Source organism: Lynx rufus, unplaced genomic scaffold (genome assembly GCF_022079265.1).
Source record: "Lynx rufus isolate CCGP_SWC_20201006 ecotype Redwood Valley unplaced genomic scaffold, mLynRuf1.p SCAF_1, whole genome shotgun sequence".
NCBI lineage: Eukaryota > Metazoa > Chordata > Mammalia > Carnivora > Felidae > Lynx > Lynx rufus.
This window is the reverse complement of record NW_025814823.1, coordinates 143,293,561-143,310,945: the sequence shown is the minus strand read 5'-3', so window position 1 is coordinate 143,310,945 and position 17,385 is coordinate 143,293,561. Positions and strand designations below refer to the sequence as shown.

The following is a 17,385-nucleotide window of genomic DNA, read 5'->3' as shown; positions in this document are numbered from 1 at the left end:
TTGAGCAAAAGATCTGGACATAACCTCAGCAAAGCAGATGGATGACAAAAAAAGCATTATGAAAAGATACTCATTATCACATGCCACTAGGAAATTGCAAACTAAAATAACCATCACGTACCACATGCCTATTAAGGGCTAAAGTACAAAACACTGACAACACCAAATGCTGGTAGGGATGTGGAGCAACAGGAACCCTCTCGTCCACTGCTGGTGGCAATGCAAAACAGTACAGCCACTCTGCAAGACAGTCGGCAGTTTCCCACAAAATTAAATAAACTCTTACATTATGATCCAGCAAATACTGCTCCTCAGGATTTACCCAAGAGATGAAAACTTATGTGCACACAAACACCTGTATCAATGTTTACAGCAACTTTATTCATCACTGCCAAACCTTGGGAACAACCAACATGTCTCAGTAGGTCAATCGATAAACTATGGTACCGGGGCATCTGGTTGGTTCAGTTAATACAGCCTGCGCCTCTTCATCTCGAGGTTTTGAGTTCAAGCTCCACACTGAGTGTGGAGCCTACATAAGACAAATTTTAAAAATAAAGTGTGGTTATCCAGACAATGGGTTACTATTCGGTGCTAAGAAGAAATGAGCTATCAAGCTATGAAAATGCATGGAGAAATCTTAAAAGCACAGTACTAAGGTAAACAAATCTAAAAAGGCTACATATTGTAGGATTCCAATTAAACATTCTGGAGAAGGCAAAACTGTGGAAACAGTAAAAAAGATCAGCGGTTGCCAGGGGTTTGAAGAGAAAGGGAGATGAATAGATGGAACACAGGACATTTTGAGGGCAGTAAAAAACATTTTGTATGATATTATGATGGTGGATTCATATCGTTATACATTGGTCAAAAACAACAATAGCACCAAGAATGAACTCTAATGTAAACTATGGACGTTAGGTGATAATGATGTATCAGTGTTGGTCCACTGACTGTAACAAATGTACTACTCTTTGCTTGGTAGGGGAAGCTGTGAGTGTGTGGAGGTATATGGGAACTATTATCTTCTGCTCAGTATGTCTCAAACTGCTCTTAATGTGTGTGTATATGCATACGTATTGAACTGCAAACATACATATATATGGAATTAATGCTAATATCTAGTTGTTTACATTTTCTTATTCTCTATAAATTTTATCCACTTTGAGACAGGTAAAAAACCAGTTTTGTTCTAATTCTCCGAGTCCAAACTTACTAGTTGTACTGTGTGATGGGCTCTGTATTCATCTTCACTCCGAAGGCGTTGTTGGAACTTTTCATTGTGTTTTGCAATACAAATTTCCTGTAAATACATAAAATGTGTTTTAATATAACTGAAACCTGAAAGACTCAAAACACCACACCAGGGCCTATTTTATTGGGTTTAATTTTAATCTTAACATGTCCCTACAGGAAAACACCAAACAATAAGCCACCTCTGATTGCTCAACTGGAGTACTGAAGCAGCATGAGCCAAATCATCAAGATCTTAAAAAAAAAAAAAAAAATTATATATATCAACTTCCCTAGAATTCATTTCTCGCTCTCTTTGATGGGGAGGGATGGGACAAGGCAGAGTCGAAGAGGGTGTCCTTAGATAATCTCACAGGTCTCTTTTAGTTCTGAAGTTTGTGGCCAAAAGATTCTAAGTCTTATTGTAGTCTTTATCTTTTTTAGGTAATCTCTACACCCAATGTGGGGCTCAAACTCACAACCCCAATATCAAGAGTCACACGCTCTACCCACCGAGCCAGCGAGGCCCCTTATTGTAGTCTTTAAACTATGCTGGGCAAAAAAAAAAAGGATTTACAACTTTTGGCTTAAAGTCTGTGTTCTTAAACTTTGATGGGTTAAAAAACATGACGTTGCCTGGAGGGCTTTAAATAATAACATGAAATCTGTATCTTATGGTTAGAGAATTCAGAAGGAAAAGAGACTGTCCAGAGGCACCTGGGCGGCTCAGTCAGTTAAGCATCTGAATCATCATTTTGGCTTAGGTCATGATCTCATGGTAGGTGGGATCAAGCCCTGCATCAGGCTCTGTGCTGACGGAATAGAGCCTGCTTGGGATTCTCTCTCCCTCTCAACGCCTCCCCTGCACATGCTCTCTCTCAAAGTAAATGAAGATTTGAAAAAAAGAAAGAGGGGAGCCTGGTGGTTCAGTCAGTTAAGCGTCCGACTCCTGATTTCGGCTCAGGACATGATCTCTCACGGTTCTTGAGATTGAGCCTCACATATTTGGATTCTCTCTCCTTCTCTCTCCATTCTTCCCCTGTTAGCACTCTCTCTCTCTCTCAAAATAAATAAAAACATGATAATAAACTAGGAACTATGTGCCTCTTTACAAAATAATGCACTATTATCTGGAAACTTCATAGTAGCACCATGCTAAGTCTTCATTTTCCCTGGGTCTTCCTGGAGAAGTATTCCAGGTAAAAAGGTGGCCATTAGTTTACAACACTCTCAAAACTATACAAACTTTTAACCAGAGAAAGTGATATGATAAATGATCTTTTAAGCTGGTGAACCAGAGTTTAAAGCATTTGTATCATATTTTTCACCCACATTGGGTTGACTCTAAGGCCTAACCAGTATGAATGAAGAAATTAACCTGTTTGGGGCAATCTCCAGGGGATAACAAAAGTAGTATTGTATATAAGTAACAGGATATAGTGATACAATGACTCAGGCTTCTATGTCACTCAGACCTAAGATAGAATTCTACCTTTGCCCCATATTAGCTGTTTTTCCTTGGGTGATCTGTTTAACTACCAGTCGCCTTGATTCCCTTGATTATAAAATGAGGATATAGGTCTATAATCCCTTATTTTCAGACTTTAGAAAGATGGTATATTACATATACAGTATCTAGTAACTCCAGCAAGATCTGAAGTAGCACCCTATAAGACTAAAACTAACATTGTTGCAGTGAAACATATGAATAGTCAAAGTAAGAGAGACTCTCAAATGGACAGCTTCCTCTCAGCTCTGGGTTTGTCACCACATCAAGTATGAGAATGTTTTTTGTGGAGCTTTCTCAACTTTAGGCAAAAGAATATTATCTCATTTGACCATCGATATCATTAAAGAAAATAAAAATGCATAAAGAATATTCATCTTTACAAGTGTATTCACAGTGGCACCTGGGTGGCTCAGTCAGTTAAACATCCAACTCTTGATTTGGCTCAGGTCATGATCTCACAGTTTTGAGACTGAGCCCCGAGTCTGGCTCTGCACTGGGCATGGAGCCTTCTTAAGATTCTCTCTCTCCCTCTGCAACTCCCCTGCTCACTCTCTCTCTCTTTAAAAAAAAAAAAAGAAAAAGAAAAATCTAATCACAAAGTACAGACTTCAAGTCGTCATGGCATAGCCAGAGACCATCATTTTTTCAAGAGGAAAGGCAGGGCATGACTTAAAGTCACAAGTACTCCCCTGGGTATGAAATCCTACCAAGGATGCTGGATAGACCAAACACCCTGTGACAGTGAACATGTTGACATGTAGACAAGGAATATAGGACGATGTTACACAGAAAGGCATACTTTCATTTTTTGTATCATAGAGGTGGATCTTCTTATTATCTTTCTTTTTAGGACTTAGTGTTTCTAGTTTCCTCTCTTCTCAGCCATCTTTTATCACTCCTTTTACCCCCTGTAGTTCTCCCACCTCAGGTGTTGGGTGAGGGCTGGGGGTAGGTAGGGCGGAGGGCAAGACCATTTAGAGCCCCTGACTCTGTGTGATGTGATGGGTTGCAGGAGGTCTGAGGCTGCTGGTCTAAACGGGCAGATTCTCCAGGAGTGAACTTCCCTACCTCAGATTTAGATTAATAAGAGTGAAGACTAAAGAATATGGATTAATTTTTTTATATATAGATTTCCTTAAAGGTTGAGATCAGAATCAAGACATAATTATACAACAGGACTGGCCTCCTTAAATAATCAGGAGCAGAGAACTGCATTACATGGCATCCTGCAACCCTGTCCTTTACCAGAGTCACTTACGGGGTGTCAGGGGTAAATAGCACATCATCACTGGCTGTTCTAATGTGTTTAACAAGGCAGTTCTCAGAAAACTCTATAATGTTAACATAATGGCTTGAGTATTGAGAAGAGGTAACTCTCACTTAGTTTTAAAACATGTAACTGCTAGTGACAAATCAGGTTACAATTATTAGATATGGGTCAAGGATTAAGTAATGACTAACAAAAAGTCTTAAAACTAAGGCTATATATTTGATAAATAACCTAAGCTATTATACCTTTTTATTTCTGAGGTAGGCTTTCTTGGCTGAAACTCGTCCACGCCTTGCTTCCAGCTGGCGTGCTTTCTGCTGAAGTTTCTGTAGCTCTTCTCTCTGTAAGTGCACAGACACTGCCATCTCTTCCTTCTCCAGCATGGCCTCCATGCTTTCGTAAGTGTCGTAATATACCACCTCATCTCTCTTTTCTGTAACAAAACAGCAACAAGGGGTAGTGGTTAAGAGCAGGAGCTCATGGAGCCAGAAAGAACAGAGTTCTAAGCTACTTATTAACTCTGTAACCTCAGGCAAAGCCGTTACCTCTTGAGCTTCTTTGTAAAATAGCAATTGTTAGGAAATATACCTTCTAGGGTGAGTGTGTATACAAAATGCTCAGCAGTGTGTGGCACAGTTAAATGCTCGATAAATGTTAAGTACCATCATCCCTCAAATTCAAAATTTTTCTGGCTGAAACAACCTTACAAAGTGAGTATTTTACAAAGGTAATAGCATACCTCAGCAAATTGCTGAGTCTACTAAATAACTTGAGTTTCAGAGCTCCTTTAAAAGGTTTTACGTTGGAGCGCCTGGATGGCTCAGTTGGTTCAGTGTCTGACTTCAGCTCAGGTCATGATCGCACAGCTCTTGAGTTCCAGCCCTGCATCAGGCTCTGTGCAGACAGCTCACAGCCTGGAGCCTGATTCGGATTCTGTGTCTCCCGCTCTCTCTGCCCCCCCCCCCCGGCCCCTCCCTCTTCTCCCTCTCCCAAAAATAAACATTAAAAAAATTAAAAAATAAAATTAAAAAATAAAAGGCTTTATGTTAAGACATTCTTAGTCTCAACAGAAGAACCAGCTGACGACTATGTGTATTTCCCCTATGTATTAATTTTTTTCTTGGATTTATGTGGTTGAATGCACACCATACCTGATATAAGTCTTTTGATGCTTTCCAGTTGTGCGGTCAATAGTAACTCTTCACACTTCAGGATTTCAAACTGTACTTCATACAACTGAAGTTGTAGGTCATAATAATCAGCTTCTAACTGGTCCAGGCGGGCTATGGCCTCTGTACCACCCTGCAAACTCTGCATCTGCATTGAAAATAAAAATAAGAACATTTCTAATTGGTTGGGACAAGGAAAACAAATCAGGTTAGGATTAGAAATTAAAACTAATCATACAGCATAAATCCACGAAGCAACTGTTCCAAGAAAGAGCCTTATAAACAAGAAGTAAAGATTTTTTTTAAAAGACAGAAAAACAGCAATAATCCAAACATATAGTTTTGGAAATAACTAAACATACATGGTAAAAATAACGTTTTTAAGTTTACTCATATCACAGGTCATATTTAGGATACTATATTATTCTAATTATTCTGACATAAATATTAATAGTGTTCTTTCCTCTCAAAAGTGGATGTACTAACCTATGCAGTTATTCCTTCCATATATGAATGAGATTATGTATGAATGAGTAAGATATGTAAATAAGATTCATCCATACTCAGATAGTTATAACCAGGGGGTAGAAGTCTGGTCACCCTACACATCCAGAGCTGTGAGCTGTGTTTTGCTCCATGGTCACAGCCTCATTAGCTTCTAGGAGCTGGTCACTGGGGGAGCAAGGTGAATAGCAGGACAGAAATGACTGCAGGAAAACCCCTGCAATCTACTAACAATGATAACTATTAGTATCTTTACATAAATGCAGTTAGGATCCTACATCCAACCTAAGGTGAGACTGAACGGTTTCTAGACAGGTCTCATGAAGTGGTGGGTGTTCTCGTATGAAGTTTGCTTGGTTGGTCGGTTGATTAGTTTTTGGTCCAGAAAGGAGAGGGAGAAGAGATTTTGCCAAGCAACCGAAGGAAATTACTATGAACAAAGTATGCTTCAGATACTAGTCCCCAACCCCACTATTTCCATGGATTCCTACTTGGATCTGTGAAGAAAGATGGCTCTAAGGAGGAGCTGACAGGATGGCTTTTCAGGAGTCATTGAAGGACAGGCATGTGAGAGAGTAAAGCATTCCTCTCAAAACATCTAAGAATATAGTACTACCACTTTAGCATATTAAATGTTCATGCTTAGAAACTGCAGGACACGGTCATAGGTATCAGTGTGCCCTGGAAGAACAAGCAACACTGGTGAGGAGGCCCTGGCCTCAAGTGGCATCCCAGGGGATGACTACCAAAGGGGGTGGAGGAGAAACAGAGGAAAAGGAGGGAAATGTTTGTGAGCTCCTCTGAGGGGTCACCTGGGGCTCCCAGAATACCAAGGAGATACTTGGCTGGTACCCTCGGGACAGGCTTGGCAGCAAAGACAGTGAATTCTTATGGCTGCAAAATGATCCCTTCTGTCTGATGAGGTTGGTGAATCATGTTAGCACATAAAGAGAGTATGTTTAAACAAGAGTCCAGCCTGGGGCACCTGGGTGGCTCAGTCAAGTGTCTGCCTTTGACTCAGGTCATGATCTCATGGTTCATGAGTTCAAGCCCTGTGTCGGGCTCTCTGCTGTCAGTGTGGAGCCCCTGTTCCCTCTCTGACCCTCCCCCGCTCTCTCTCTCTCAAAATAATAAACTTAAAAAAAAAAAAAAAAAAAGACTAAACAAGAGTCCAGCCTTTCCTTTAAATTCTAGATATCCAACACAGTCTTACCTGAAGACTAGAATATTTTTTAGCATATAATTTCAAGGTCCTTTATTTTTTTTAAGGTTCATTTATTTTGAGAGAGAGAAAGAGAGAGAGGGAGGGAGAGAGAGAGAGAGAGGGAGGGAGGGAGAGAGGGAGAGGGATGGAGAGGGAGGGAGGGAGGGAGGGAGGAAGGAAGGGAGGGAGGGAAGGAATCCCAAGCAGGCTCCGTGTTGTCAGTGCACAGCCTGGCACAGGGCTCAATCCCACAAACCGATCCTACGAACTGTGAGATCATGACCAGAGTTGAAATCAAGAGTTGGATGCTTAACCAACTAAGCTACCCAGATGCCCCTCAAGTTCCTTGTAAACTGCAAAGCAACACTTAGCCTGTAATCTAAATGTGCAATGGTATACACTTAACGGTATACATTTAGTAATCAGGTTAATTAAGTACAGTGCTCTTTCATAAATGTTATAAAATTTTTACAATGAATATTTAATGAATTGTAGGCCAATGATCGTGCTGCATTAGGAAATATTTTATGAGTGACAAACAGTAAATATGGAACAAACCACAAGATTCCATTACAGTGTCTCATGGAGGAGAATACTGACAAAATGAAATCCTGGTGTTTTGGTCCTAAGTCATAAAATATGAACGTGTCATTTCTTCTCTGAGACTTTCAGTCTCACTATAAATTACAAACATCCCTTTGCATACAACCTTGGGCTTCTTATCTAGCTCTGGAGACCACAGCTCCAGAATGCATATTCCTCTGTTATTAGCACCCATACTTTCTGTGAGCACAGCATACAAACATGTGAAATACATAATGTTGGGGTGCCTGGGTGGCTCAGTTGGTTAAGCATCCAACTCTTGGGTTTTGACTCAGCTCATGATCTCACGGTTTGTGAGATCAAGTCCCACACATCAGGCTATGCACTGACAGCGCGGAGCCTGCTTGGGATTCTGTCTCTTCTTCTCTCTCTGTCCTTCCTCTGCTCACACACTCAGTCTGAAAAATAAATAAATTAAAAAAAAAAAAAAAACTAGTGAGAAGATTAAGCTTTAAAAAATAAATAAAATACATAATGTTAAAGGCTTTATTCTCTGGAAAATTATAATCAGTTAAGATAAAACCTTAGTGTGTATCAGTCTAAAACCTTCATGAACAGTGACACTGTTCAGATCAAGGTCTGGAACTATTAGTTCCACCTTCACTATCTCTAGTTCTCTCCAGCTGAAAGCAACCATTTGTCTGCCGTGTTCATATCACTGTGCTAGGGCTTCCCCTATACTCTATAAGTTTGACTCTTGTCCAATACTTTGCTTAAGGAAAAGAAAGCTGAAAGCCCCTTGTTGGCATACTTTTACACTGTCAGCCAATATCAAATATCAAACTGAGAAAGGAAGGGGTGTATTCTTACAAGAAGTGACCTCATCGCCAACTTTCTGGTTTACTGAGTTCCATTCAAAGCAAGGAAGTCAAGAGGTAGATCTGCTATCGCAAGGTACAAAAATGAAAAAACCTCAGACGCAGAAGTGCAGGCAGAGGATCTATTGAATCCCAACCTCTGAAAGAACAAACAATAAAGCAGGGGTGGGCATCATGACAAGTAAAAGGGTTGTAGGGACTGCAGTAGAGAGGATTTTTTATGGGATAAACTAAGGAGAGAGAGATAAGAGACAAGGGAAATTTGGGAGGGTAAAATTGTGCTCTAAGGTTTATTTAAACTTTGACATGGAAGCAGTGAAAGACATGCAGAGTTATATGAAGTGTATGCTGCTCCAAATCCCTTCCCTAAAATATCTTAATTTCCAAACTGATTTTTCTCCTGGTATCTAATTCAGGGGACAGGCACAGAACTAAGGGAATGGGAATCAAGAGTACAAGCAACACTAATTCTGGACAATGGAACAATGCAGAGAAGGTAGGTGCCATAGCTGGGCACCTTTGTTACGCCTAGGGTCACTGCTTCCCTGGGCAATAAAGAAGCCTAGAAAGTAAGGTAAGTGCTCAAAGGAGACAATCAAATTGCCAAGTTTTCACACTTTGCTATCTTGAAATTTTATTCAGCTCAACTTTTACCTTCTGAACAAACTTCTGGTATCAGGATATCAAGACCCCCAAAACAAACTGCCTTCCCAGTGTAATGCAGGTAATACCAGCAACATTGTGCCTGACCCAATCCTCCCAATTCCTATAAGCATGGCCTTTCCACTAGACATAAGTAGGGAGCACCATTCTAATAAATATGGAAGAGAAAAAAAAGAAAAATGTTTTTACAGTAAATCTAGCAAGGAAATGAAGTACCAATCAACATCCAACATCCACATAAGGACATCGTTCATTACTAACCCCACTGATAATCATTCCCACTATGCACAATAACAGTGGTGTTCTTGTTTCCTATTTTGACTATACTATACCATGAAACAAGACATGAAGCAATTTATACCAACTAATGATGCCCATATCTTGCCTTTCACTCTACTACGCTCGAAAAACTCTATGACATGTGAGGAGCTACAAAAATTAGAACTTTCAGAGTATCTGTGGGTGGAGTCATGCATTCAATAAATTCTCACTGGGCACCTGCTGGCTGTCTGAGTTATGGAAAGTATAGCAGTTAGCAATAAATGAAATGAGGGTTCAGTCATCATGAAAACCACGTACCGCACAAGAGACATAACATTAAAGGCAAGCTCAGCAAGCTGTCAGTCAAGACTAGCCCTTTTACTATGTGGCAAGGATGGAAAGTACATGAGGATTGGTACAAACAAACCTGAGTATATGAGGTTCTACCAATAACAGCTTCACAAATATGGAGAATACATATAAACACAAGGAATTATGTAGAATTCCACATTTCAGAACTCTTTGAAAACTAAAAACAGCCATAATTTCTTTGATGTCAAAACCTAATCTCGTAATCCATTTGTAGGAAGCTATCCAGAAATGATGTGAATCCCTATTTATTCCATTTAATGAAAGTATGTTTCATTAATGGAATAACAACACTTGTCTGAAGTTATATGTCCTAATCTGTCTAAAATTTGGAAAACTTAGAACTCTAATAAAACATATCTGGCCTCAGAGATTTGAGACAATGGCTTATAGGCTTGTAGTGTAAAGGGTTATGTTTTAGATTTAAGAGATAATATACATAAAACACTAAAGATAGGGCCAGAAACATTTTTAAACTTTTCTATTTATTTTTTTGTAATCAATATCAAAATATATTAAGATGACTAAAAGAGAATTTCATAAGTAATATAAAAACTTTTACAGTATTACCTAGGTTTTTCTACTTAAAGACTTTGAAATTTCTAATGTATAGATACAGAACAGACTATCTACATGTTTGTTAATAAATTAAAAACAAAAAAAGAGAGTCACTACCCGGACTAGCACCCTAGCTGCCCTACCTCTGGTTCAGACTGTGTCCATCACACCAAAGCTCCCTGCTGTTGAAACTTCTTGGCAAGGTCCATTTGAAATACAACTGTCTGAAGCATGGGAATTGTATTTTTCCCATCTTTCTATTCCCTTCCTTGATACTTGCATAATATGTAACACAGATTAGAGTAATCGTGTCTAAGATTTATGGAGTTCTTACTCTATGTGCCAGGCATTATGCTAAATACTTTATATACATTAACCAATGAAATCGTCACTTTCCTAAAAGGTATCTATTGATCTTATTTTATAGAGAGGTTAAGTAATTTACCCAAGGTTATGTAAGTAATAAGTTTGCAGAATCAGGATCTACATTATTCTGTCCAAATATGGTAGCCTAAAGTTACATGTGGCTATTTAAATAGAAATTAAATTAAAATTCTGTTCCTCTGTCACATAAATCACTTTTCAAGAGCTCAATAGATATCTGAGTAGTAGGTACACTACCGAAAAGTGCAAATATAAAACACATCCATTGTTGTAGGAAGTTCTACTGAATAGCACTGTCTAGACCCTAAGCTTAGGTCCCCTAGGGTATACTGTAAATGCTCCATAAATGCTTAATGATTTAAAGAGAAATGACATGGGGGAATATAACCTTAAAAACACTTTAGCTGTATGATTTTAGAAGAATAACAAAATTATGGATAGTGAGGATGTAGCCTCAGGATTGGTATGTATTTAGCTCAATATTCTAGCAGTAGATATATGTTCATAGAGAGGAACTCAAGGAATCAAAGTTTCTAAAAAATGTATGGTGAATGGTTGGCATTCTCTGCCGAGAAAAGAAAGCACATTGGTATCTTTCTTAGAACGTTCAACAAGGAAGGACTGTCATCCAAAAAGTTTTCTGGTTAATTCTCTGTTAAGCAGAGAACATGCTAAATGAGATGTGATTGTATTTTCTGATGTTTCATCCTAGCATCTCAATCTTGGCATCTCCTATTTCAATTAATAACTACAAACAGAATCCCCTTATTTCATTAATAATCCTTATTTTACTAATACTTTTTACACATATACTATTCCTAACCCTTTGTCATTTTATGTATTTTCATTTTGTTCTGTGGCTGTGACTAATTAAACTCACCCTGGGTTCTTTCAAAGGTATTGAGCCAAAGAGACATCAATGTTTTCAGGAGTTTTTGATGGGAAAATTTGAACACCAGTGGCAATCTGGGATCAAAGGTTCAGGTACAGATGATTTGCAAACCTGTTAAATTTGTCTGCAGAACTGTGAGTATATGCATATTTCTCTCAGTAGAGAATTCCTAGGTTTCAAATTCTTTTTTATAGAGAGCGAGCGAGCAAGAGAGCACAGACATATGCAAGTGGGAGGGTGGGGAAAAGGGACACAGAGAGAGAATTGCAAGCTGGCTCCATGCTCAGAGCAGAGCCCAACAAGGGGCTCGATCCCATTACCCTGTGATCATGACCCGAGCCGAGGTCAACAGTGAGATGCTCAACCAACTGAGCCACCCGGGCATGCTCGCCCCACCCCTACCCACCCCCCCCAACACACACACACCGTGCCAGCTTTCAAATTCTTAATAGTGCAGGAGTCTGGACCTCAAAAGGGTAAGAATGACTACAATCAAGATCCAGAAACATTTATAAAGGAGACAGATTGAAAGAAATGGTATGTACTCCTAAAGCATATTTAAAGGAGTTAAAGAATTTAAATGTCAAATATAGTTTTGCTTATGGAGGTATAATTTGGTACTTAAGAATTTACAAGTTTAGCACTACACTCATATCGATTATTACTAAATATTTTTTAATTTGATTTTTTTTAACTTTCTGATTTTAACTAAAAAAAATTTTCTTAATGTTTATTTTTGAGACAGAGGGAGAGCGTGAGTGGGGGAGGGGCAGAGAGAGAGGGAGACACGGAATCTGAAACAGGCTCCAGGCTCTGAGCTGTCAGCACAAAGCCCGATGCGGGGCTCGAACCAACGCAGGGCTCAAACTCATGAACTGTGAGATCATGACCTGAGCCAAAGTCGTACACTTAACCGACTGAGCCACCCAGGCACTCCTCTGATTTTAATTTTTAAAGTATTTTATGTTGTCACATCAGGAAGAAGTTTTCTCTTTAAAAACAAAAACAAAAAAAACCAGACACAATATAATGTATTTTTTTTTAAAGAACAAAAGTCTCCCCATAATTTAAATAACAGAGCAGTACTGTATTATCAAGTGTTCAATGGAAAATCATCTGTTTGGGATGGACTTAATTCATATTTGCTCTGCTTCTCATGAGTAATGTGGTCACCTTAAATTAATGCTAATAAAACTGGTGTAGTACATCATAGATATACATAAAAAACACAATATGTACATTATATACACTCAAGCATAAACCTGGCAAGAATGACTGGTATGTTTACCAAACCCTTTGAAGAATTTAAACACAATCCAGAACATTAAGAAGGAGACCATTAAGGTAAGGGGGTGGCCCCAGGGAAAATGACCCCACAGGTAATCATCCTAGACTCCTGGGGCCCATTGTAGCCCAGCCCTTCCTCTACAACCCTAGACCAACTCCAGTAAGAACAATGTTCTTACAATAGCAAACAGTCAGAAATCTTACCCTAAGCAGTTCTTTTAGGCACTCTATAATTCACTGTCAGCCTGGTTAGAACAACAAAGCTAGCACATGTGATAAAGACAAAGAATGGTACTCAACTTCCCAGGCAATAAAATGCTAGGATTAAAACACACACACACACACACACACACACACACACACACACACACACACACACACACACCAAAAACCAAAACCTAGGATTTTACGTTTTAAAAGTTCTGGAACTTAGTATTTCAGACAGCTTGTGACATAAATGAGAAAGCTTACTAGGAAAAGGAGATTGCAACAGAAATGCTTCAGGAGAACATGAGTAGGACTGAAATCCTTGCGAAGAGATTCTGAATACGGGGTGAAAAAGTTCCAGGACAAGACAAGTTACAATTTTGCCTTTAACACTAGTAGCAAATAAAATATAAGGGGAAAAAAATCACAATTTAAAGTCATTAACAAAAAGATTTCTTTCTAGATCATGGTCATTATACATTATAAGCTATCTCACTACTTTTTAACAAGAGTAGATAAGCATATGCACTTTTAAAATGTCAACAGGGACCAACTAAGCCAAAAAAATTTCATACAGCTGTACTAATAAAAGCGGAGACATTTTGTTTTTCCTTAGAGATTAAAATATACTACTGCTACATATAGCCAGTGTTCTAACAACCAATACAGTCAATCCATAGAATGGGAGCAAATATTTTCAAATTATGTATCTTATAAAAAACTTGTATGTAGAATATATAAAGAAGTCTTTCAACTTAGTAATAAAGAAAACCACAATTTTAAAATGTAAAAGGTATGAACAGATGTTTCTCCAAAGAAGATAAATAAGTAGGGAATAAGCAAATGAAGAGATACTCAATATAAATACCATGAGGGAAATGCATCTAAAAACACAATGAGGGGCGCCTGGGTGGCTCAGTCGGTTAAGCGTCCGACTTCGGCTCAGGTCACGATCTCACTGTCTGTGGGTTCGAGCCCCGCGTCGGGCTCTGTGCTGACTGCTCAGAGCCTGGAGCCTGTTTCAGATTCTGTGTCTCCCTCTCTCTCTGACCCTCCCCCGTTCATGCTCTGTCTCTCTCTGTCTCAAAAATAAATAAATGTTAAAAAAAAAAAAAATTTTTTTTTAAATAAAAACACAATGAAATACCACTTCACACTCGACCAAGATGCCATAATAAAAAAGACACATTTTAAGTGTTAATGATTGTGTAGAACAAGATGTGTAGAAATTCTAACTGTTGTACACTGCTGTTGGGAACAGCTGCTTAGGAAAACAGTCTGACAGTTCCTTAAAAAGTTAAACAGTTTTCTCCTAGGGACATACCAAGATAAATGAAAACCCTATACATGACAGGGTTCACAGCAGCATGGTTCATAATAGCTCCAAAAGCAGAAAGAGCCCAAATGTTTATCAACTGATGAATGCACAAAATGTGGTATCAACCATATAAAGATCATTCTATCAAAAAACTAAATTAAGCATGCATGGTTTCCCAAACAAAAACTAAAGCAGTTGTTGACCACACTAAGCCAACCCTGAAAGAAATATTAATAGGGGACTGTGGGTGTGTTGGGGGAGAGGGGCAACAAAGACTAGAAAGGAACAGAAACAAGAGCTTTACACATAACACAAAGACTCTGAATTCGTATCTATCAATAGTCACTCCAAATGTAAATGGACTACATGCTTCAATCAAAAGACACAGGGTATCAGAATGGATAAATAAAAACAAGACACATCTATATGCTGCCTGTAAGAGACTCATTTTAGACCTAAAGACACCAGAAGATTGAAAGTGAAGGGATAGAGAACTATCTAGCATGCTAATGCACATAAAAAGCCAGAGTAGCCATACTTATTATCAGACAAACTAGATTTTAAACCAAACCCTGTTAAAAGAGATGAAAAAGAGGCAGTACATCCTAATTAAGGGGTCTATCCAAGAAGAAGATCTAACGATTGTAACTATTTATGCCCCCAATGTGAAACACCTAAATACATAAATAAATTAATAATAAACAAAGAAATTCATTGATAATAATACAAAAGCAGTATGGGACTTTAACACACCATGTACAACAATGGATAGTTCACCTAAGCAGAAAATCAACATGAAAGTAATTGCCTTTTTTTTTTTTAGTTGATTTATTTATTTGGGGGGGTGGGGGGAGAAGGAGGGAGGGAGAGAGGGGGGAGAATGAATGAATATGAATGAGTGGGGGAGGGACAGAGAAACAGGAAAGAGGATCCAAAATGGGCTCAGTGCTGACAGCAGACAGACTGATGGGGGGCTCAAACTCACAAACCAAGAGATCATGACCTGAGCCAAAGGTGGATGCTTAACTGAGTGAGCCACCCAGGGGCCCTGAAACCATGGCTTTGAGTAACACACTGGACCAGATGGAGTTAACATATATTCAGAACATTTCATTCTAAAGCAGCAGAATACATGCTCTTTTTGAGGGCACAAAGAACATCCTTTAAGATCTCCTACTGGGTAACAAGCCCTCAACAAGTACAAAAAGACTGAGACAATACCACACATATTTTCAGACCACAATGATATGAACTTGAAGTCAACCAGAAGAAAAAATTTGGAAAGACCACAAATAACGTGGAGGTTAAAGAACATACTACTAAAGAATTACTAAAGAATGAATGCAGTGGCTCAATCAGTTGAGTGTCGGACTTCGATTCAGGTCACAATCTCACAGTTCGTAAGTTTGAGCCCTGCATGGGGGCTCTCTGCTGTCAATGCAGAGCCTGCCTGGGATCTTCTGTTCCCTCCTACCCCTCTCTCTCTGCTGCTCACCCACTCGTGTACTCTTTCTCTCAAAAGTAAATTAAAAAATTAAAAAAAAAAACATATATATATATGTATACATATATTTTACATACGGCCTACTGGTGAAAAGAAACTGACTTCATGTTTTTCCAAAAATGACTTAATGACATAATGTATGATACAATACATTGCTGACAGTGCAGAGCCTACGTGGGATTCTCTCTCTCCTTCTCTCTCTGCCCCTCCCCTGCTTGAGCTCTCTCTCAAAATAAACATTAAGAAAAAGAGCACCAACTGAACAGTTGTGCCTAAACCATGAAATGTCATTATATACCATATAGGACACCATCTTAGGTTTATCCCTAATACAAGCTTTAATCTTCATTCATTTTTAAAACTACAGGTGACCCATGAACAACAAGGAGATTTGCTTCTTCTAATAGTTAGGAAAACTATCAGCAAATGACCATGTTGAATACCCTTTCATAAGAAGCCATCTGTCCCTGATGAACACAGATGCAAAAATCCTCAACAAGATATTAGCCAACCAGATCCAACAATACATTAAAAAAAAATATTAAGCGCAACCAAGTGGGATTTATACCTGGGCAGCAGGGCTGGTTTAGTATCAGCAAAACAATCAATGTGATTAATTCACATCAATAAAAGAAAGAACAAGAACCACATGATCCTCTCAATAGATGCAGAGAAACCATTTAACAAAATACAGTATCCTGTCTTGATAAGAACCCTCAAGAAACAAGGGATAGAAGGAGCATACCTCGAGACCATAAAAACCGTATATGAATAATAAGACCCACCGCTAATATCGTCTATAATGGGGAAAAACTGAGTTTTCCCCCTAAGACCAGGAACAAGACAGGGATCTTCACTCTCACCACTGTTATTCAACATAGTATTGAGTGTATTAGCCTCAGCAATCAGACAACACAAAGAAATAAAAGGCATCCAAATCCGCCAGGAGGAGGTCACACTTCACTCTTCGCAGATGACCTAATACTGTATATGGAAAACCCAAAATATTCCACCAAAAAACTGCTAGAACTGATCCATGAATTTAGCAAAGTGACAGGACATAAAATCAACGCACAGAAATTGGCTGCATTCCTATACACCAACAATGAAGCAACAGAAAGAGAAATCAAGGCATTAATCCCATTTAAAATTGTACCAAAAACCATAAAATACCTAGGAATAAATCTAAGCAAAGAGGTAAAAAGTCTTTACACTGAAAACTTATGAAAGAAAGCTTATGAAAGAAATTGAAGAAGACACACACAAAAAAATGCAAAAATATTCCATGCTCCTATCCAGAACAAACACTGTTAAAATGTCAATACTACCCAAAGCAATCTACATATTCAATGCCAATACCTATCAAAATAAGACCAGCATTCTTCACAGAGCTAGAACAAATAATCCTAAAATTTGTAAGGAACCAGAAAAGACCCCGAATAGCCAAAGCAATCTTGAAAAAGAAAACCAAAGCAGGAGGCATCACAATCTCTGACTTCAAGCTATACTACAAAGCTGTAATCATCAAGACAGTATGGTACTGGCAAAGAACAAACGCTCAGATCAGTGGAACAGAATAGAGAACCCAGAAAGGGACCCACAAACATATGGCCAACTAATCTTTGACCAAG

The 17,385-nt window shown here is 38.7% G+C and overlaps 1 protein-coding gene across 1 annotated transcript in view; it reads right to left on the bottom strand.

Annotated features, from left to right (window-relative positions):
- JMY (junction mediating and regulatory protein, p53 cofactor) overlaps positions 1-17,385 on the bottom strand; it is a 106,952-nt gene that overhangs the window by 18,488 nt on the left and 71,079 nt on the right. The window contains exons 5-7 of the mRNA XM_047088439.1: positions 5,165-5,330; positions 4,259-4,446; positions 1,217-1,303 (exon numbers count right to left, since the gene is read on the bottom strand). Of these exons, the coding sequence (XP_046944395.1) occupies positions 1,217-1,303; positions 4,259-4,446; positions 5,165-5,330 (441 nt within the window). The remainder of the gene's footprint in view (positions 1-1,216; positions 1,304-4,258; positions 4,447-5,164; positions 5,331-17,385) is intronic.